Source organism: Pipistrellus hanaki (genome assembly GCF_964339955.1).
Source record: "Pipistrellus hanaki genome assembly, chromosome: 13".
Classification (NCBI taxonomy): domain Eukaryota; kingdom Metazoa; phylum Chordata; class Mammalia; order Chiroptera; family Vespertilionidae; genus Pipistrellus; species Pipistrellus hanaki.
In genome coordinates this window covers 37,461,599-37,485,076 of record NC_140515.1, presented here as the reverse complement: position 1 = coordinate 37,485,076, position 23,478 = coordinate 37,461,599, and the positions used below count along the sequence as shown (strand labels likewise).

The window sequence follows — 23,478 nt, the reverse complement described above, 5'->3', positions numbered from 1 at the left end:
ATATTTAACACATCTTAAAATGATTAGTGTTTATTCCTGTTCAGTTCAAGCTGTCCTAGTTAAACTCCTTTGTAGTTTGGAGATGTGAATTCATTTTAAACTTTTGAAAACTTCTTGGTTTTTCTTTGCTTTGCAGGAAAGTAAGAAGCTCATGTTTTAGCTTTACTGTAGGAAGCAAACAGCAAAGTCAAAGGTGGGATTATGTTTATTCATTCAATAGCAATTATTTATTTATGATGGCCATTTTCCAGATTACTCATTTATTCAATAGATTTTTATTATGTACTAGAGGCCTGGTGCACAAAACTTGTGCCTGGGGGTGGGGGGTTACCCCTCAGCCCAGGCTGCACCCTCTCACAACCTGGAACCCCTTGGGTAGGGTCCCTAGACCTGGCCAGCAATCAGGGCCTATCAGGGCTTTCTTTCCCCTGGCTGCCAGCAGTTGGCCCCGCCCCTGCCACTGCTTGCCATCTGTGCGGTGCTGCTCCCCTTCTCTCCCCATCAGTCGCCTTCTTCTGTGGGCAACAGGTGTGCGGTACAATTACTTGGTTGCCCTGGGCCTCCTTTTGCAGAATGATCACTGGCCAGACCCGCCCACTCACTACATCACCACCAGATGGTTAGCCTAGGCCTCCCTGTTTGGGGTGATCAATTGCAGACCCCCCTTACAGAAGAAAAGTTCCCCACCCCTGCAGTCTTATTCTAGGCCTGTAAACCTCATCCACCAAGCTAGCCAACATCAGTAGCACTAATTTTCAATCACATCAATCACCCTGCAGAGGGTGGCCTGGGCCTACCTCTCTAGGGCGATCATGTGGTGATGGTGGGGCCCTCTGACCAATCGCATCGCACCCACCTTGGCTGGCCTGGTGCCAGTGCGTGTCATAGTGTGGTCATCCAGACGATTGTTCTGCTGTTCAGTCAATTTGCATATTATGCTTTTATTATTATAGATTATTACAGACAAGTGTTTGGGGCTAGAGATAAGTGATGTATTCTCCCAATTCCCCAAGGTTGCAGGTTCAATCTCCATGTGGAACAACAAATTGATGTTTTCTCTCTCCCTTTCTCTATCTCTAAAAAAAAAAAAGAGAGAGAAGCTAGCTATCAAATTTGATACAAAAACAAGATGCCTTATATCCTTTGTATAATAAGGCACAGCATAAATAAAATTAGAATATCATGTTTGTTCTTCAATCTTCTCTATTTGAAATATTTCCTCCAAGCAGAGATGCCTGACAAATTGCTCCTTTTGCTCATATATGACCATTTTTTGCATCAACTACATTTGCTTTTGTAGGCTAAATATTCAGAATAAAATGAGAGCAGACAAGACTTTTAAAGCATTGATTTCTAAAGAAGAGGCAACTTAAACAAAATACATTTCTTTGCCATCAATCTCAATTTAAGCTAGCTAACAGTCCATGCTTTTGCTTGCTTCCCTGTATGATATTCTTATACTTTTATAGTGCTTTTAATTTACAACCTGTCTTCACTATCAGATCTTCACAATCTTTAGAGGAAAAGAAGGGTAACTATACCTCTATCTATATCTAACAATCTCATAATATATAGGGTATCTCCCCAAAATGTTTGCACACTTACAGCTGATAGCTCAACTGAGGTTTCTTTCTTTTTCATATTTAACCCATTGGAATGAATAATTATTTAAAGTGAGTGTATGTGTGTGTATAAAATTTTTGGGGACACCCTATATGTGTATACACACGTGTATGCATATGCATGAGTGTGTACACACATACGTTTATATGTACATGTAATACAGTTTAATCTCCCTGAGATGGAAAGGTGGAAATTGCTACACAAGTCTCTTAGAAGGTTAGCTGATCAGAGGAGGCAATGCTGGGAGAAAGAAGAGGATTTCTGGCTTGTGGCCCAACAATCCCCCACTGTTCTGGGTTTAATGTTAATAAATACGATCTTTCACACACACAGGAAGTCAAAATTAGTGCTACTGATGTTGGCTAGCTTGGTGGATGAGGTTTACAGGCCTAGAATAAGACTGCAAGGGTGGGGAACTTTTCTTCTGTAAGGGCCATTTGGATATTTATAACACGATTCACATACAAAATTAATTTAAAAATTAGCCTGCTATATTTGGTCAAATATTTAATTAACTCACCCCTAAGGCTTTGGGAGGGCCAGGCCAAATGATTTCAAAGGCCTTATATGGCCAGCAGGCCGGACAATCCCCACCCCTGGAAGAGAGGATTACTCTGTAGAAATATGTTTATAAGGCTCAAGGATCAGTTAAGTGGTTGAACCAGTTACATTTAAGTTTTTTTGTTTTTTTTTTGCTGCCCCAGGCCTAGGATTTTGTGAGATGATTGACAGTGGATCAGAATGAAGTAGGTAACAGTTCTGGACAAAGGTGATTTTATTTAGCCAGGTTTTTTTTGTTTTTTTTTTTTTTGTTTTTTTTTTTTGGCTTAGCAATAGGAACAATGGCTTTCACAAGTTAGGCAATCAAAAGTAAAATTCCAGTGTAAGCTTCTTTAGGTATCAGTCATGGTAATACATCTTTGGCAGAGTTAATTATGAATGCAGGGCTAATGCTGGGCTATTGTAATACATAATAATTCTGAAAAGGTGCCTTAGATAAAATGTTTGAGCTAATTAAGGCAATCCAGTAGCAAATTCTGTAGTGAAATTACCCTCTATTTTGTAAGATCATGCAAATATCAAATAATTTCTATACTATGTACATTTCCTACTATTGAAGCTTTATGTCTTTAATGCAATGCTGTAGTGTTAAGGCTCAACAAGTATAGTAACTAATAATCATTAAAAACTGATTACAACATTGAGCAAATAGCACACTTATTGTACATATACATACACATTATATAACACCAGCTTAGACAAAAATTTTGCAAGCCAAATGTGGGTAACTCTTGAGACTAGAAATCTATTTCATTCTGATTTTTATGGTTTCACTTTTGAAATTTAAAGGGACCTTGCTAAATAAAACCTCAATGTTTCCTGAAAGCCTATAGAAAGCTGTCCAGAATTTTAGACAAATTCCACTTACTTGGGATAAAACATAGGAAAAAGAGCCAACCCTTTTATTTGGACATTAAGCATGTGGTCAGAGAGCACATTGGCATATGTTACCGGGCCTGAGATAAGAACTAAAAAAAATTATTGGGTAATCCTCACCCAATCCGTTCATTTGTAGAGAGAGTGGAAAGGAGGGACAGAGGAGGGGATGAAAGGGAAAGAGAAAGAGAATAACGGATGTGAGAGAGACACATCCATTGGTTGCCTCCCGCAGGCGCCAGGGTGGGGTCCCGGGATGAATTCTGCAACCCAGATCTGTGCTCTTTGACCTACTAGCATCTAACCCACAACCCTTCGGTGTGCCGGGCGATACACTAACTACTGAGCAACACGGGCTAGGACAGGGCTAAAATTTTTAATGGGCTGTAACTGTTGATAGAGGAAAAAAAAAAAAATACCTCTAGCATATAAGGGAGGGGTTTGTCCTTTGCGGTCTCTGGAGTTCTTTGGAGGATGTGCTCAAACTCAGCAGGTGCAGCCCTGCCCTCTAGTGGCTTTGGGTGCGAGCCGACTTCCTTTCAGTTTCCTGTGTCTGGTTTACCAAGGCTTACACTAAAAAATCACTTATTTACAACCTAGTTTGTAGGTGCCGAATAAGTGAAAGAGGTTCAAGCGGCAAAAGAAAGAGCCAGTGGCCGAAGGCAGTGCCCATTCTCCATCCCTGGACTCTCGGTTTCTAGTTGTTTCAGCCTCTTGGGTTCTGCACACTTGAATGAAAAAGGCTGAATCCTTCCGTGAGCTCTTTGAAGCTGATGATCTCCCATGACTCACGGACACTGAAGCAGACACCCTCCCCCCCCCCCCCCCATACGGACAGGACTTTGGGGGAATCACCCCTCAAGGACCAGCTCCCAAGTGAGAGCAGAGCATGCCTACCGGGGGGGCGGGAGGGGGGGTCTGCAAGCGAGGGCGGTGGGGCCCCTGTAAGAACCCCAGTGGCTCTCTGCGCTCGCCCCTTCTCTGCAGACCTCCTCACGTCGCCGGCGGAGATTGTGACCACCAACCCCACGGAAGCGGCTTTCCCAGTGGCCTTCGTGGAGGGCGCTCCCACACTTCGGGGACAACTACCCATGACTATGCCTGCCTGCCCGCCCGCCCCAAACTCATGGCTGCCTCCTGGGAACGCGTGGCCCGTGCGGGGTGGGGGGAAACGGGCGGGTGTGGGACCCCCCCGCGCCCGGTGGGTGCGCAGACACAGGTGGGCACCGTCGCCGAGGGTCCGCGCGCGCGCACGCTCCTCCCGGAGCGGGCAGCTCCATCTCCTTTCACTTCCGCTGTCCCCGCCCGTGCGCGCGAGTGCGCGTGCGCGCGCGCCCCTCGCAGCGGAAGTGGTAGCGACAAAGCTCGGTCCGCGGCCGGCCCGGGAGTGCGGGCTCGCCGGGGCGGCGAGTGGGAGCTGCGGGGAGGGGCGGAGCGCAGGAGGCTGAGGCGGGTGTAGACCAGCACCGGAGCGCTGAGCGGGCCGGGGCAGCCGGCAGGGACGGGTCCCTCACCTCCTCTTCCCTTCCCCTCCCCGCCCGCCCTCCCTGCCTCCGCTCGCTCACGCCGGGACCGGGCTCCCACCTAGCGCCGCCGCCGCCGATCGGGGAGCCGTTCCTTCCTGTCCGCGGCGCGCTGGCGCCCCGGCGAGCCCCGCGGGTGAGTGTCCCGTGTCCCGGAGGGAGGGAGGGGATCTGGGGCGGCGGAGTGCACCGAGATTATCCCGTTTCCAGAAACTTCCAGGTCCCGAGGGAGAGAGGGAGGGAGGGAGGGGGCCTCCGGGGATCCCTTGCTGGGTGGGGTGTCTTGGACGCCGCCCCGGCCAAGCTTGAGTTGGAGGCGTTTGCGGGGGAGCGAGGGTGGGCGCGGGGTGTGGGCCCCCCGAACTGTCGGAGGGGCTGGGAGGGGGTGGGGGTGGGGGGTCGCGGGGAGCATCCTCCCTCTCGCCCTGTGTCTCGTCAGCGCCGCTTCTCCCGGTTTCTCTTGCAGATGCTGCTGCTAGGGGTGGTGGGAGCAGCCGTGGGACGCGTGGCCGGGAGCGGGGGTGACAGCCTGGGATCCCGGGGGCTTCTCTGCCTTGCCTTCCTCCTCCTCTCTCTGTCCCCAGTGTGGCCGCGGCTGGCACAGTAAAGACTTTGTAGCCACCACCAACCCAGTGCAGTTTCAATGGAAGATGAAGGTAAAGGCCCCATGGCAGACGGGTTTACCACGCGGAGTTGAGAGGGTGTGGTGTGGTTTTTTTTTTTGTTTTGTTTTTTTAAGTTGTCTTCCTTTTCCCCACTTTAAAAAAAAAATTATTATTTTCCCCGATTTTATTATTTCTTCTTCTTCTTTTGATTGTGAAGTGTCCCAAGAATTGCTTCCTTAGGAAGATCTGTTTTTTTAATTTTGGGTAACGTAAGGCATTTTCGGAAATGAAAGTCCTGGGAGGTGACTGAGCTGGATTCTGCTTTTTCCGGTCACACCTTGAGCTCGGGCTGCAGAAGGGAAGTTTTTATTTCAAGATAAGCATCTCTGTTTAAATCGCTGTTTGAGGGGAATTACTAGAGAGGAAGTGGGGATGGGGACGGGAAATCAAAGGGGCTGCATCTCTGTATTGTATTTACACATCAAGCTTTGGTATGGTATGTGACTGGATTCGTTTATAAGAAAGAGAACGTTCTTGTTTTGTTTTTTTAATAAAGTACAGCGTTGGGAGGGGGGGAACTCACCGTTTTTCAGTTTACACAAAAATGAAAGTTCTGAATTGATGAAATATTAGGCGGTGATCTCCTTAAAGTTCCGCCCTATTTCAGAACAGCATTTCGCAGGCTGAGGTGGAACCTGTTTGTCCACTGCACACTTTGGACACACTGGATTATTACTCACGTGTCACCCGATTCCTTTGACCTCACTTGGATATTTAATGCTTTTCTAACACAGCACTGATTATTTTTTTTAAAAGCATTGAAAACTGAATAAATGATTTTTTTTTTTAACCCTCCCTAAACCACCACAGTTATGCTTTGGACTGACGTGTGTGTGTGTGTGTGTGTGTGTGTGTGTGTGTGTGTGTGTTTCTTCCTTCCTGGCTCCAAAATGCTAAAAAAGATGATTACAAATTACAGTTTGTCTCCTTGTATCTTTTGGTTTTAAGTCTCTGTACAGTCTGGTACAAGGGGCTGCAGTAGAGCTTGCTGGCTGCTATCTAATTTGCTTTCCCCTGGTTGAGAATGTAAGCTTGATTGTTCTAAGTAGGATTAGTAATTTTATAATGTTTCTTTTATGCAGTAATCTGTGTTGCTATCTGAGACCCTTGGGATATATGGGAAATATGACAAGAGGCAAGATTATATTGCTTAGTTCTCCTTTGGATGGATAAGTGGTGGAAAACATTTTCTGAAACCCAAGTGTATAACTGTAGAGGAGTAATACCGTCTAATGGGGTCTTTAGAAACACCATTTGAAAGCGGTTATATTTTTGTCTGGTAGTATGGAAAAAATCACTTTTCTGAGGCCTTTTCCTCTTTTAGTTTATAGAATTAAGAAAGGCAAGTCCTTGCTGTACAAGAGACAAAGAATGTTAAGTGCATTCATTCACATACTGTACCTATTTCTTGGTAGTTGCATCTTAACATCTGAAACTTGAGCATCTGCTTTGAGAATGTTACAGATTTAAGAGAGTAGCCTAAAGAAGGTGATTTCTTAAGATGTTACTTCTGTTTCTTGATCTCAGGACGAGGAGCAGGACTAGTGCAGCTCAACCTCATATTGTCTATTGAGGTGAGAGGGAGTGGTTGTGAGAAGGGAGCATGGTGTGTGCTTGTGGCTGACTGGGCCTCTCTGTACTTTATGGTCTAATAGGAATGATTTGGCCTCATAATAAAAGATTTTACAATTCTTAAGAAGTTGGTTTATTTTTTCTGCTCTGAAATAATCAAAAGGCCATTTTAGTCAGTTTCTCAATACCATAACATTTTTCTTTTATTTTAAACATTTTAAAGAACTTCTATACAGTGTAGAATTTTTTAAGTTATTGACCATTTTGAAATATATATACCTATATATGTATATGTATATATGTACATATATATGTATATATACAGAGTGTCTCAAAAATGTATACACACTTTGAGTAATTATCAATCCCAATGGGTTAAATCTGAAAAGGAAGAAACATTAACTGAACTATCAGCTGTTCAAGTGTATATATATATATTTTTTTTTGGACCACCCTATATTATTATTATCCCTTTTCTTTCTATAGTTAGTATCCTCCTTTGACATGGTGTATTAGCATTTTAGGGGTGTGAAACAAAAATGGATTTAAATCATGCCTTCACTACTAAAATTTTTGTGACTTCACCTTTCTGAGTCTGTTTTCTCATATATAAATTGGGATTAACAATAGCTTCCACAGTTAAGAGGGTTAAATGAAAAACCCTATATAAATTTTTTTGGGACAGAGGAAGGCTAGCATTAAAGAATGTGCGATTTGGGACCAGGCATTCTGATTTTAATGCTAGCTCCCCACTTAACATAACTTGGCCTTGTGCAAATTATTAAAGCTTTTTCTGTGCTTCAGTTTCTTCATCTATGAAGTAAGAATATTGATAGAACCTACCTTCTGAGGTAGTTGTAAGCAGGTATAACAGTATTTGGCATATAGTAAGTGCTCAGTAAATACTAACTATAAATAGCCTAGCCCAGTGTTTGCATACTAATATATCACCAGGCATTAAGGCGGTTGTTATGACAGCTGAATGCTAAAAGGAAAACAGTAGTGGCTAAAGTGCTCTCCATGAAGTTGTCATTATTAGGCATCAGTGGAGTTAACTACAGAATTTCCTATAATGTTGTGGCTTAAAGCCCATAGAGAAAGTTGGAGCGCTACCAAGAAGCCAGGGGCCAGTGTAGGAAGAGACAGGCTTGGATTTGAATCCTGACAAGTTATTTTTTTCTCTCCTAAAAATCTAATGAGTTACTATGCTTCTGAGCTTTCTCAGCTTCTGATGTTGACCCATCTGTAAATGGAATAATGCCCTCTTGGAGTGTTGGTGTGAGGAATAAATAAAACCTGGTATGCGATGGTTGACGTACAATTAGCACGCATGAATGAGCAATTGCTGCTATTCCCCAGAAACAGAATCCTCCAGTAGGTTTGTAGATAAGTCACATCTCTAGTTATTTACTGGGCAGAATTGATAGTGGCTCCCAGGAGCATTAGCATGAAGGTTCTTAGGTAGTGTGCCATCTCTCAGTGGTTGTTGGAGGGAATGGCATCTATGTGATTCCTTTTAGCAGCTATGCTAATTTTCTTTGGCATTTAAGCTTTGATTGTTTTGGACCTCTTGTGGTTCACTTAATCTTTCTCAGCAAAGGTTGACAAATTTTTAGCCTTAACCTCCAGGATGCTTCATGCATACTTCCTGCTAGTCACTAGAAATATTGGAAGTGTTAATTTCCTGGAATTTCAGGGAATGGTCTTGGACATCCATTTGTGGGTTTTGATTTTATCCACATGCTTTGCAACTCCCTTTTGCATGTTTATCATAAATCTAAACAGATATCACTTAGGAATCTAAGATAAGTAAAGGCTCCTTTTCTGTGTGTGTGTTTTTTTAATAAGTCATATATGTATAAAGGGATGGCTTATTAGAAAAGATTTTTTTAGCTGGATAATTTTGCAAATAGTTTCTCTTTCCCAAAAATGGATATTTTTCTTTGGAATAAATTTGGCCTTTCCCATAGAAAACCGGTATAACTGGGATTATTTGATCCATTTAATGCACATAAAACTATTTAATTGTAGCCATTAGTTTCTTTGTCTAATGGATAAACATGTAATGATCTTCAAGATTTCAGGATATGCTTAATTTAAGGTCACAGGCAGAGCTAATGGGTCTAGAATAGATTCCCCTGGTTTCTTTGGCTAACATTTGAAAATGATAATATGTTTATTTAATTTTTAAAGTAGTTGCTTATTCAAGTACAAATTATTAACTATCTAGGAATGTCTCAAGAAAGATTGTGTTAGGGTAGTTGGAGGAACTATAAGGAAAAAGGGACAAGAAATTTCCTTAATTTCATTCCTTTAAGTAGAAATAGGAAACTAGGTTATTAAAATTTTATAATTTTAGGTGTTGAAAAATATAATTTATTTTATTTGCAGTTTTGTTAGTAAAATACTATTTTTAATCAGTATTTCTAGGGCAGTGGTCAGCAAACTTCATTAGTCAATAGAACCAAATATCAGCAGTACAACGACTGAAATTTCTTTTGAGAGCCAAATTTTTTAAACTTAACGCTTCTTCTAATGCTGCTTCTTCAAAATAGACTCGCCCAGGCCGAGGTATTTTGTGGAAGAGCCACACTCAAGGGGCCAAAGAGCCACATGTGGCTCGTGAACTGCAGTTTGCTGACCGCGGTTCTAGGGAAGACTCAAAACTAAAAGATTATATGACAACATTATATAAGCGTAGTCGTTTAACACAGAGGAAGGATGACGCAGAGATAATTTCTGAGCAATAGCCTTCTGACAGTTGAATCCTAAATACTTGATTTGTCTTAATGTTTTTATCCTCCATTTAACGTCAGCAGATTTCCAGTCTGTTAACTGAAGCAGTATCAATCAAAATGGTCTCCTAGGGAACACACACTCCTTGGCGCTCAAGGCTGATTTTCTTTTGAGATCACAGTTAACCATAATCTGTTTGACAAGGTTAATTTTGTTTTAAAGCTGAAAAGAACAGCATAGTTTGATGGTAAAGTTAGTTGGGATGAATTTTAAATTACACTGTTGTTGCATGTAACATCTTTAAAAATTATTATTTTTTAGCATGTAACATCTTGAAGGCCTCTTAAGAATTGATTCAAAGAGTCTTCTCATATTTATTTTGTTAAAAGACATTCTTTTTCTAAAGATCTCAGGCATCAGTTGGGACATTATCTTTACTATTTTCATATGTGTTGGCAAAAGGATGTAATGTAAAAATTGGTTGGGTGAACTTAGGTTAATGCTATCATTTCATACAGAAAATGATTTCTTGGAAAAAATACGTCAGGCTAAATTGATGCATTTCCTCTTGAATTTATATGGCTGGTATTTATATGCATTTGTTCATATGTCTTCCATCTTCAAGGCTTTACGTCACTATTGACAGAGGCATATATCTTAGAATTACAAGGAAATTACTCAGACTATTGAATTAGATTAGTTTAGACTGGGATTATTTGATCCATTTAGAAAAAATTTGAATGAAATGTTACAAGACTTTCTTCGGTTATAGACATAATAGCAGGGATCAAAAGCATCACCTTAAGATGGCTGTAACTGGGCATTTAATGCAAGTTCAGGTTTTAATTTTTGCTTTTTCTTTCTGCTTCAGATGTTAGAGAATGTGTGAATTGTAATTATTTTATATAATAGAATTATTTAATAATTTAACATATCAGATATTAAAGAACGTGTGAATTGGAATTGGACTGTGTGAACTGGAATTAGTTAATTATAACTCCTTGCTTAAACAAAGTCTTTTAATTTGACTTTTTGATCATTGCATGAAAGTGCTGACCTAAACTTATGTCTCCCAAGAAGTACAGCAATTTAGCATGACATATTCTTCATTCTTTCTGAAAACTCTGAGATATTGGCATATTCTTGTGGAAATTATTTTAATTTATTCTTTACTTATTTAAAATGAATAAGCTGGTAAAATTGGAATAGTAATATGGCCCTGAAACGAAATATATTTGCCACTCTGTACTTCGTTTGATGTTCAGCCCTTTACAGAAAAACTCAGTAATAATAACTGAAGCAGAAATATTTAGTGTGTCACCTTTCATACTTTTATTGAACATTGTTGTTGTTTTTTAAACTGTGAAGTATAAATTATTTTTGAGTAGGCTTTGAATTTCAGATACTGGATTTAAAGTGATTTTGATTGTGGTGCCTTAAAATAAAAAAGGATAAAGCATTTCCTAGGCACTATGAATGCAAAATTAATAAAGTTCTATTTCTTAAAAATGATTAATTCAATATTAGTAAAGTTCTATTCTCTGCCTAAGAAAGAGATCAACTTAAAAACATCCTGGATTTCCTTGCACCTTAAACCAGCCTTTCATTTTCAATAGTAATATGTTAGCCTTTGGTGCTATATACTCATATATGTTATGGAAATTTGACGCATGCCTTTGTAACTAGATTTTATTTGAATTTCCCTAGTGAAATGTTTGCTTTACCTACCTGCATCTCGGTTTATGTATTGGGAGGGGCAGAAATACTAGTTGGCTCAAGCTTTCTTTGGGAATCTTACCTCGCTTCTCTATTGTGTCAGTTCTTCATTCCCTTGGAGCAGCAAAAGTGGTTCATGGCACAAGTGCCAGAAATAGTATACAAGCCACTTTTTAATGGTATGCAAACTAATCTCTGCTATGTCCTTTTCTTCATTCTTGCCAGGGCTGTCATTTACTGAGAGTTGACATCTGGCTGTGAAAGTGTCTGAGGTCAGATGGAAAATTCCAGTTTCTTCCCATTCCAGAAAAAGAATGTGGTCTTTACTGACCACTTTTTGAGATCTGCTAGCCCCCCCCACCCCCCCACCCCCCCACCTCCACCCTCACCCTAGAGGTTGGTGGTTGTTATGATATCTTGACGTGTACCTTTAATTCATTTTGGGAGCCAAGTGATATTAGTTCCTTCTGATTTCTTCTGTTAGAAAAATGGAGGAGAATTGTGCTTATACCTATATTAGCATGAAGGAAACGGAAAATAGGGATAGGTTAGAGAGACATTTTATTCCTAGGAAAAACCAGCAGAACTTGGGCAGTAACAATACAGTGAATGAAGGGGATGGTAGAATCAGAAATGACTACAAACTGTTAAGCAGACATAAGTGGATGAGCGGAGATGCCACTGACCTGTTGGAGGAGGTAGCTGATGTCAGGGCTGGCTTAGGGGGGTAGATTGAAGGTCAGACTGTAATGGTGTGCTTGATTTTCTTTTCTAATATGATTTTTAGTGACTTTTTTTTAGAAAGAGGGAGAGGGTTAGAGAAATGGAAAGATGGATGAGAGAAAAACATCCATTGGCTGCTTCCTGCATGCTCCCTACTGGGGATTGAGCCTATGGCCCGGCATGTACCCCGACAAGGAATCGAACTGAGGATCCTTGGTTTATGGATCAGTGCTCAATCACTGACCCACCCTGACCAGGCTGATATGCCTGTCTTAATGCTTGTCAGGGCAAAGACCCTCATTTATCCCTAACTCAATGGTATGTTGTCCATTGAATGAAAATGCTGGCTTCTTCACTTGAACTCCATGGATTCTGTTCAATGGGGGTGGTTTTAACAATGTCTAAAGATGTTGGTTTGGCACAACTGGAGCAGATGCTATTGGCATCCAGTGGACAGGAGCCAGGGATGTTGGTAAACATCTTTTAATATACAAGACAGCCCCCTTCTGCCCCCAGCCCTGTACCACACCTCTCCAAAGAATTATCTGACCCCAAATGTCAGTGTTGTGGAGATTGAGAAATATTGTTCTAATCAAAGGCAAGGAATTTAACTTCTCTGAGCCTTGTTTTCCTCACATGTAAATGGATGATGATGACTCTGCCTCAGGCTTGTTAGGATTAAATTGGGCAAGATGAAAGAGTTGGCCTGAAAGAACTCAAGAAATGCTAATTCCCCTTACCCTGCTTGATGAGTAGATTTGGGAAAATTATTTATGCCATTGGACTCTTAACACATTGAGGACCAGTAGTTTTATTGCTAGCTTTACCCAGTGGCCAGATAAGTTTCTATTGAATGAGTACAAAAAATGTTTTACATAAATGTTAAAGGCACACATTAAAATTAAATACCCATTGCATTTTGAAGTTATTTATTACATGTTCTAACAAGCTAATGCCTTTTTAAAGAATTCTCGTGGTTGGCCACAAGCCATTGAACAGAAAACATGAGAATTCTTGTGATCTGTCTGCAGTGTGTTAACTTCTAATTTTAAGGCCTTACATATTTTTCTGAGACATGGGTTGCCCAAGAAACCTGTAATAACTACTATAATCTTAATGCTTGCCTCATGGTTTCATTAAACTGTGATTTTGACTGTACTTTGGTTTTGAGTATTTCATTATTTGTAACCAGCAGTAGGGCAAAAATGTTGAAATCTGGATGAAAAGTTTTATCTATTAATCAGTGAGGGTAAACTAAAATTTTCACTCGCTCTAAGAACTTTTAGAAAGCAAATTTATTGTTCTTTGAAATTAAGACCTAAAGTGTTCTGAGTTATTTCTTTTCGAAAATGCCAGACCTCCTGTGTATGTAATGCCCTTTTCCTTTTTATTCAATTACAAAATTTCAAGTAGATTCCCCTCTGAAGTCGGAACTCTTCATCAGATTAATTATTAAGGTTTTCATGAGGTGACTTTCTTTTGCATTGTCTAGTACTTTTTTTTTTTTTTTTTTTTTTTTTTTAGCTTTTGTAAAGTGTGGACATTACCACCAGCTCTTTCACTCGTGTTAAGGACAGGACACATGTATTTTCAATTCTAAGACAAGGGATCATTTTCTTGGGAATACATTGTAGTCATAATCTCACTGTGTTTAATGTCTACTTTTATATACATAGTCATGTGGCATTCTTATTTTTAAATTGTCCTTTTCTGCTCTCATTTTCCTTTTAGGAAAAAAAGAATAGTTCGGTCCCCCTATACTTTAATTACACCACCTACAACATGCAATTAATAGGTAAAGGTGCCTGAGTGTAGTGTATTGATTACTAATGTTTCTTTTATTAATAGTGGGTGGAATTTAGAAGTAATATTCTTCCTGCTTTTCATATTAAACTAAGATTATTTAAACACAGTATTAAAATAGTTGGTTAGAAAAATTAAATAACTTTTGAGGAAAACCACTTAAAATGGGAAATAATGTATTATAGAAGTGATAATAGAGTACATTTTATGACAGCAATGAACTTCTCATTTATCTTAAATCTTTAGGGTTCAAACTTGGCTTCTGATGTTATTAAATAGTATCTGACCACAAATTACTTTTAAGGTCTTATGTGGCTCCTGGTTGTACTTGGAACCATTTAGGTCAGTTAAGTTCGGGGTGCGAAGGGTGGCACAGTCATGCCTTTGATTTCATAAGGGTTTGGTGTGACATAGCCTGTAAAATAAAGCCCACCAATTAACTGCTGTATGAAGTGAATGCAATTGGCATATGGAAGAACTAGGAGAAGGAATAAAGAAAGCTACCGTTTGTTTCTACTGTCGAATTACTGGCTAGCCTATAATTTCAAGGAAAATAATATAATTAACAAAGTCTTAAAGACATTATTTTTTAACTTTGATTTTGCTAGTAAAATAATTGTTTGCTAGCTGAAGGCTTTAAAAAATAATAGTTGCATTTTTAATGTATGGTAAGAACAAATGGACAGATTCTAAAAATATGTAGATCATATTGTTACCCCTCTCTCCATCTTGTATCAAATTTCTGTCAGGACTTGGAATAACTTATACATGTTGATCTATCAGTAAGTGGGATATTATGTCCACTTTTTAACTTGAGAAAGAAAAATGCCAAATTCTTCCCAAGTGTAATTGTTTAACAGTAAAGTGTTTAATTGTTTTTTCATTGTTTTACTTCCTTTGAATTATAGAAGATAGATTTGTTTTACTTTCAGAATTTTTTTCTAAAATATTTTAAACTTTTTAATTGAAACAATTTTAAATTTACACCAAGGTGCAAAAGTAGTATAAAGAGTTCTTATATGCTCTCTTCCCAGTTTCCCCTAATGTTAACATCTATGTAACCATCCTATAATGATCAGAACCAAGAAATTCATATTGATAAAGTATACTATTTCTGGACCAGGATCCAATTCGGTATTCCACCTTGTATTTAGTAATGTGTTCCCCAGTATTTTTAATTTTTTTAAATCTTTCCTGATCTTGAAACTTGAAGAGTACTGGTCAGTTATTTTTTTAGAATGTTCTTCAATTCGATTTGCCTGATAATTATTTACTCACTAGAGGCCCATTGTATGAAGAGATTCGGGCAATAGGCCTTCTTTCCCTTGGCTTCCAGCACCGGTTTTCCTCCAGCACCCAAGGCACCCCAGGCCTTCGCTCTGGCCAGTCTGTCATCTCTTCGCTATAGACTACGGAGTCTGCAGTCTTATCTTTGCTGCAGCACTCTGCTCCTGTAGATCCCTTCGCTTTCCTCCTCCCCCCTTGCCGCTGTCCCTTTCATAGCAGGTATCCTGCCCCACCTGGCCACTTCATGGGCGGCTGCCATCTTTGGCCTTCTAATTTGCATACCCACTCTGATAGGCTGTGGGCATAATGGAGATATGGTCAATTTACATGTTTGTCTATTATTAGGTAAGATTAGGTAAGATGATTATTATGTTTTATGACTGGTTATGTTAACTGTAATTAATGGTTAAAGTGGTATCTGCCAGATTTCTCCATTTTCAAGTTACTGTTTTTTCCTTTGTAATTACTAATAAAAGTAATTTTTCTTTTGTAATGTAATAATTCCTTTGTAATTAACTCCCTCCTCTTGTGGGGTGATACTTTGAAATTGCAAACATCTTATGTCTCATCACAGGCCAGTTTTTGTATCTATTAATGGTTCTTCCTGGCAGCAACCACTTATGTGGCTTAATGATGATTTTGTTTCCCACATTCCTTCTATATTTAGTAATTGGAATTCTGCCCTGTTTGCTCCATTCATTCATTGTCCAATTTATTTACATGTGTTTTACTGTATGGGTTAAAATCTAATACTTTTGCACAAATTGTTCCAGCTTTGGCTATTGAGAGCTCTTTCAAATTTGTTCTTGTATCCTTTCTGCAATGTTCCTATCATTTTGTGCATACTAATTTACTTTCTTGTACCACAAGGTATTAAAAGTGCATCTCATGTTTTTCCTGATTGTATTAGGCATAGAATCAACACTTTCTCCAAAGGAGGCTGATTCATTTTATTGGAGAATGGTATCTAGAAACCAAGATCTGCATGTCAGGCATGCTTAGTATTATTGGGAAGTCATTGTTTCTAGGTCCTCTCAGTAGGTTGAGCTAGCAAATATTTGTATAGTAATAAAAACGTTACTGGAGGAAATAGGACTCTTCCACAGTGATTCAGGAAATGCATTTCAGAGATATATGCATAGGAAGATTTGAGATATAGTGGCAAGATTTATTGGAGCGAAAACAAAGGAACGGCTTCGGTGGTCTCATTCACAACCTGGTGGTTCAGCTCCATCCCTCTGTGGAAGAAGTTCAGCCTATCGGCCTGCACTTGTCCCCATCAAGCCCAGGAGGAGGCCAGAACCCTGAGTTGCTGTGCCATTAGTCCAGCGTCTGAGGCTCCAGTAGTCTAGTAATCTGTTTCCATCTGGTCCACAAACAATGATTGATACTGCACTTTGGCCTGTGCAGCTGCTAAAGGGAAAGAGCACAACTGTCTCTGGCCTTTTTTAAGCTTTAATTTATATTTCCTTGGTTTTGGGAAGAAGTAAGCTTTCTTTCAAACTACCCAGTCTCTCTCCTGGGTCTTCCTAGGGCTATGCTAGTGCCTTCCCCTATCCAATCATTCTCTAGGATCTTCCAGAGTTTTGTTCTCCTTATTCTGTATGGTCTTTTTACCAGATTTTCCCAGGCTAGACTCCTTTTGGTGGTTGCCATTTTGGCTCCTACTGCACATGTCTCCTAGTTTTGCTTGGTCACCTAGCTCCTACTGCACATGCACCCAGCAAAGGAATTTCCCCACGTGGGGATTAATGTCCCTTTGGCTGAGAAATGTGGCTGTTCCCTGAGTGTCTGAAACTGCCCCTTTCTAGTTAATCAGGCTTAATGTCTGATTCTATCTGCTCCCTTCCTTTGTTGACACATACCCATATATTTAAATTTCCTTATCTATCCATTTACATATATAAATTAAAAACTATGAATTCATACTGATGCTGCCAATTCCAGTCCCATACTCCAGGGCTTAGTCTCATCTTTTTTCCTCCTATTCTTTTCCTTTTCTTGTTAGGTCCTTCTTCAAAGGTGAGAAACCTGATTCTCATTCACAAAATATTTACTTATTTGTTTAATCATACTGCACACACAAAAGTAGTTTCAGAATTGCTGATGTATTCCTTTGTGAGAAACATATTTTTAAACTAGAGTACAGTTTTTGTTTTTAACTTTAAAGTATAGTCATAATCTGTTTTCCAAAGTTACTTAGGTAATTTCCCCCCCCTATCTACTTCTGTATGGTTATGTTACTCTTTTGTAATAAAATTAGGTCCATTTATGAGTTGTTTGTATTTTAAGTTCTTCCCACATCCTGTTTGATTTTAATTTCTCACAATCTTTTTGAAGTAAATGATGACATTTTTTCTCCATTTATCTGTAACGAAGATCTTTCTAAAAGGACTAGGTATGCTTAAAATTCGGTACAGTTGGAAGTGCTGGTAGTTCATTGGGAAGGAGCTGTTCTCTGGCATTCCCTTGGGCTTACTTGCCTCATTTCTTAGCTACAGCTCTCATTTCTACATTTTCTACACTTGGGGATTTACTCTATCTATAAGGCTTGGAATCAGTCCTCCAACTAATTCTTCTTTGTTATGGTTGCATAATTTTAGACCCAAAGTCTACTACAGACTGAATACTAATTCCCGTATTGCTGAGATAAATCATGAGTTAAATTATTTTGCAGATCTTTATCTTTTTTTTAGTTATAATTTACATACCATGAAATTTGCCATTTTAAGTGCACAATTGGTGGTTTTTAATATATTCACAAGGTTATGTGCATTAATCTTATTAAAGAACATTTCCATCACCCTTCAAACCCCTTATCCATTAGCAATCATTTCCTGTTCTTTGTTTTTCCTAGCCCCAGCAACCACTAATTTGCTTTTTGTCTCAGTGGATTTGCCTAGTCTGAATATTTCATGTGTGACCTTGTGTGTTTGAATGGCTTCTTTCTTCTATTCAGCATTCAGCCACATTATAGCATGTATAATATCTTTTTTCCTGGTTAAATAGTGTTCCATTGTATTGACATACCACATTTTATTTATTCATCATCATTTAATGGACATTTGGTTTCTATCTTCTGGCTATATGGATAATACTGATATTAATGTTCATGGACAGGTTTTTTGTGTGAATGTACATTTTCAGTTTTTTAGGTGTATACTCAGGATTAGAAGTGCTGGGTTATATGTTTAGTTTATTGAGGAACCCCCAGAGAGGTTGCACCATTTTCGTTTCCACCAGCAACGTTTGAGAGTTCCAATTACTTTCTCAACATCCTCTCTAGCATGTTATTTTCTGTGTGTGGTTTTTAATTGCTCTCTTGGGAGTATGAAATAGTATCATGTTGTGGTTTTGATTTGTATTTTCCTAATTACTAATGATATCAAGCATCTTTTCATGTGCTTATTGGCTATTGCATATGTTACGCCCAGATTTCGTGACCCCCAAAGACCATCAGGGAGCTGAGTCCAATGCAATAGCAGAAAGCCTGTTCCATGCTAGCATGGGCTCTGTCCCACTTACACTGACATAAGTATGGTGGAAGAACAGGAGCTTCAACAGATCAAGGGGTTTTATAGGGTGGTGATGTCACTGCTTTGGCTGACCCCGATTGGTTGGGTGAGGGCTAGGGTCCAGTTACGCAAAATGGAGGATCAGGAGTTCCGTCCTGCCCTCTCATTCCGAGGAGTTAGCCCCACCCTGCCCTTTCACATGTTCTTTGGATAAATTTTTATATAAATTTTTTCCCCTTTTGTAATTGTGATATTTGCTTTTTTTTCGTTGACTTGTAAGATTCTTTCTGTATTCTGAATACTAGGAATGTATCCTATACCGGTACTTGCACAAGCAAAAAGGTTTGTGCAAGGGTGCTCCTTGCCCATGGTTGCAGATGGGCAAAAGATATATGAAAAGGTGTTCAATCTTAGTAATAAAAAAAAGTAAATTAAAATAACCATTTCATACTTATCAAACTGGCAAGGATATTTAAAATGTAGTGATGCTTACTTTTGGCTAGATTGCAAGGAAAATAGAAACTCTTGACAGATATTGGGAGTTTATTTGACACAATCTCTTTGCAGAGCAATTTGCAATAGCTGTGAGAATAAAATTTACAAACACCTAACAGTTTTATAATGTTGTTGGTGGAAATCAGGCTCTTTCACAGGATCATGAGGAAAGCATTCCAAGGACCCATGCATGAGAAATTGTGGTGTGGCAAGGTTTATTTGGGTGGAAATAGATCTCTGGGTTTCCAGTGCTCCATCTCTGTCCATCCCACCATGGAAAAAGTCTATCTCGATCCTGTCATTGGGGGGATCAGTTAAATTGAAGTACTACTATATATTGAAATGCGCAGTGAGCTATTAAAAAAGGAGGCAGATCAGTATGTGTTGTGAAATAGAGAGATCAAGATGAATTGAATGAAAAAAGAAAATTCTAGTTATGTGGTTACCTTTGTAATTTAAAAGCAACCAGAAAAAAAAGCTTGTAACAAACATACCTGCAGCCGAGACCGGTTTGGCTCAAGAGCATCGGCTTGGGGACTGAGGGTCCCGGGTTCGATTCCGGTCAAGGGCATGTACCTTGGTTGCGGGCATATCCCCAGTAGGGGGTGTGCAAGAGGCAGCTGATTGATGACTCTCATCGATGTTTCTAACTCTCTATCCCTCTCTCTTCCTCTCTGTAAAAAAATCAATAAAATATATTTTTAAAAAAACAAAACATACCTGCATAGAAAATTACTGGAAGTATGCACAGAAAATAGTTAACAGAGGTTACTACTGGGATTGTGGAGTTGAGCTTATTACATTAAACCTTTCCATGTTCCTTGCTGTTTAAAAACAATGAACAGGTTTTTATTTTTTTTAAATAATTAAAATAACTTAGTAATATAATTTTTAAAATTATAGATCTCTTTAGGAATAAGAATGTAAAAACCATTTTTGTGGGGACAAGTTGATTATTTTGTATGTGATCCCTGTTGTCTCCAGAGGTAAATGCCTTTTTTTGGTTGTTATTTGTATTGCTCTACTGAAAATGGATTAGAATGAGCTTTTGCTCTTGGATACAAACATATAATAATAGCATTGAAAATCCTGTTTTATTCCCAGGCATTTAAGTGTGGGAGAAAAATGTTATTTATTATTGTGATTATAAACATGATTTGTGATTGTGGTAGTTTTTAATTTGCCAAATGAGGAATATTTAAGAGCTGGTCTACATTGGAGCCTGATTGTCCCACTGTTCTTTTGTCCATGTTCTGGAACTTCCAGTTTCAGTGTGGAAGGTAACCTCTTTACAGTATTTCCCTTAACAGAGGTTACTAATTCATTGTTAGAAACCTTAGTACCATAGACCATCAATTTTCAAATGGTGTGCTGCAAGAGTTTTTAAAACATGCAATACCTGTTTAATCAGGGGCACTAACCTCTTTTTTCTTAGGTTGTCAAAAAAATGATAACAGCCAACACAATAGCTGACCGGTGTGAATGAATAAAAATTATATATATATTTTTCCAGATTGGCAAAAATATAATGTTTTTTGCAGTGCTGCAGAATAGTAGTAATTAGTTTATGTGTGCCATGAGATGGAAAAGGTTGAAAATTGCTGCAATACATAATAAAAAGCCTATGGTATCTCCCTGTGCACAAATATTGTAATTTTTTTATTTTTTTATTTATTTTTTTGCAGTGGTATGGTTAGAACTTAAAACTACTCTGTATTCTAGAGTAAATATATACTTATGAAGCTGGGTATGTAGGTGATGGTTACCATCAACTCTGTGACTTGCTCTGCTTGTTTGCAGCCCCTTCACTAGTTTGTGCATCCTCTGCTTGTATGGTCTCTTTTGCTTTTTGTTTTTCCCCTTTTGTGGTACTTTAAGTCTGACTTGCTGTCATGGTGCTTCAAGTAGCTAGGTGACCTTTCTGGAGAGTTAAGAAATGAGCTGACCAGCAGGAGTAATTAAATGGAGAATGTTTAGCTGTCCCTTGTCCCTTGTATGAAACAATGAATTTAGAGGATTCTAACAACAGGGAGTCAGTAAGATCTGCTGGATGGGATTTTACTTTTTATTTACTCATTACATTGGTGTAAAAATAGCATCTTTTAAATTTAATGTGAAATTTATTTTGTGTTCTAGCTGACACTAATTTTTAAAATGTGCTTTCTGGAAAAATCAGCACATGGTTAGTATAAAATTATCTTAGTTCTAGATATTCATTACTAATATATATTTTTCTAATTGGAAATAAGTTGCTGTGAACATTTGAATTTTTATTTGTTCTAGACTGCATTAGAAATGTTTGGTATTTGCAAATATTTTTCCTTTGGTTTGATTTTCTAGGTTGCACGTTTTCAAAAACTTCCTAATGGTGAAAATGAGACAATGATTCCTGTGTTGACATCAAAAAAAGCAAGTGAATTACCAGTCAGCGAAGTTGCAAGTATTCTGCAAGTAAGTGCTTGGTGGGGAGGAAAGGAGCACCTAGTAAAGTCAGTCACTTAGACTCTAGATAAGTGCTGTCCAGTAGGATTTCTGTGATGACAAAAGTACTCTCTTCTGTGTTACCAACATAGTAGTCACTAATTAGAAGCAAGACTATTGAATACTTGGTGTGGCTCTTTTAGGGGAAGAGCTGAATTTCATTTTATGTAATTTTTATTTATTAAAATTTAAATACCTGCTTGGACAGTGCCTGTCTAGATCATTAGCATTACCCAGGACTATTGGTACTATGTAAGGATTAGTTGGATTAGGAAAATAAACAATTTAATTATTAACATAAGTGGAATTAGGAGTTAATCTTTTTTAATGTGTTTTGTAAAGTAAAAGCTAATAAATTTTAATCTCTTTCTAATTTGGAAAAACAATCTAATGAAACATGAAGAAAAGAATATTTTTTATTTTTCCTTAAAATTTCATATTTTTAGTTATGGCATTAAAAATATTGGCTATTTCTTATTTGATGGCATTCTTTTTTGGTTGTTGTATTTATATTCTGTTTTAAAACTACTTATATTTCACTTTTGCAAGACCCTGTTACTGGATTGTATTATAAACTTGGGCCAGAGAAACTATTTCAGGGGTACAAGTAATTTAATTTTTAAATGATAGTTACAGTAATGAATCATGAGAGACAGTGGCTGAAGAATATAGGTGGTATTCATAGAACATAAAATATCCCAAGAACCAGTTCATCTTACCTTCATTATTTTGAGTAATTTAGGAACCACAAATTTTCTGCCTGAAATAATTATAGTGTAAGGGCAAAGTTAATACTACTAATCTCAGGGTTTTAATAGGCTTAAAGAACACAGAAGGTCATTATGGCTCATTGATTGTTCTTTTGGAGAAACTAATTCTAGAAAACAACAATGAAAGCAAAAAAAGCCAATTAGGATATAGTGATACTTTACTTTCTGTAAGAGTGGCTGGTTTGTATTCTTCTTTTTCCCCATAGAAAACTATTTTTTGTTGTTATTGTTATTAATCCTCACTGGAGGATATTTTTCCATTGATTTTTTTAGAGAGAGTGGAAGGGAGGGGTAGAGAGAGAGAGAGAGAGAGAGAGAGAGAGAGAGAGAGAGAGAGAGAGAGAAACAGAGAGAGAGACAGAGAGAGAGAGAAACATGGTTTGAGAGAGACACATTGATTGGTCACCTCCCACGTATACCCCAGCCAGAGCCTGGGATCAAGTCTGCAATCTAGGTATGTGCCCTTGACTGGAATTGAACCCGGGACTCTTGAGTCCACAAGCTGGTGCTCTATGCATTGAACCAAACTGGCTAACTTGTTGCTTACATAAAAAAAATTTTTTTAAGCTATCATTTACGTAAGCTACAACATACCCTTATTTAGTGTACAGTTTGCATTTTGACAAATATAACCCACAATTAAGATATAGAACATTTTCATCACTCTCCAAACTCTTCCCCTATGGCCCTTTGCAGTTAATCCCTCCCACTGTATATCTCTGGCCCCAGGCAACCACTGAACCACTGATATGCTTTCTGTCAGCATAAATTAGACCTGACTGTTGTAGAAGTTCCTATAAATGTGGTCATGCCAGTAGATACTTTTTAAAAAATATCTATTTTATTGATTATTTTACAGAGAGGGATAGAGAGTTTGAAACATCGATGAGAGAGAAACATTGATCAGCTGCCTCCTGCACACTCCCTCCTGGGGATGTGTCCGCAGGCAAGGTACATGCCCTTGATCGGAATCAAACCTGGGACCCTTCAGTCCCCATGCTGACACTCTATCCACTGAGCCAAACCAGTTTGGGCGCGCGCGCTCGCGCGCTCTCTCTCTCTCTCTCTCTCTCTCTCTCTCTTTTTTTTTTTTTTTTCTATTTTTATTGATTTCAGAGAGGAAGAAAGACGG

The 23,478-nt window shown here is 38.8% G+C and overlaps 1 protein-coding gene across 4 annotated transcripts in view; it reads left to right on the top strand.

The window, feature by feature from the left end:
- Positions 1-23,478, top strand: part of ATP2C1 (ATPase secretory pathway Ca2+ transporting 1) — a 96,971-nt gene that overhangs the window by 20,039 nt on the left and 53,454 nt on the right. Inside the window, exons 1-3 of one of the 4 annotated variants that reach the window (XM_084902122.1) lie at positions 4,393-4,719; positions 5,168-5,239; positions 21,436-21,546. In XM_084902122.1, coding sequence (XP_084758248.1) covers positions 5,234-5,239; positions 21,436-21,546 — 117 coding nt within the window. In that variant the 5' untranslated portion in view covers positions 4,393-4,719; positions 5,168-5,233. Of the gene's footprint in view, positions 1-4,392; positions 4,720-5,049; positions 5,240-21,435; positions 21,547-23,478 lie in introns of those variants that run through there. The other 3 variants (XM_084902121.1, XM_084902123.1, XM_084902120.1) reach the window with 3 other exon arrangements.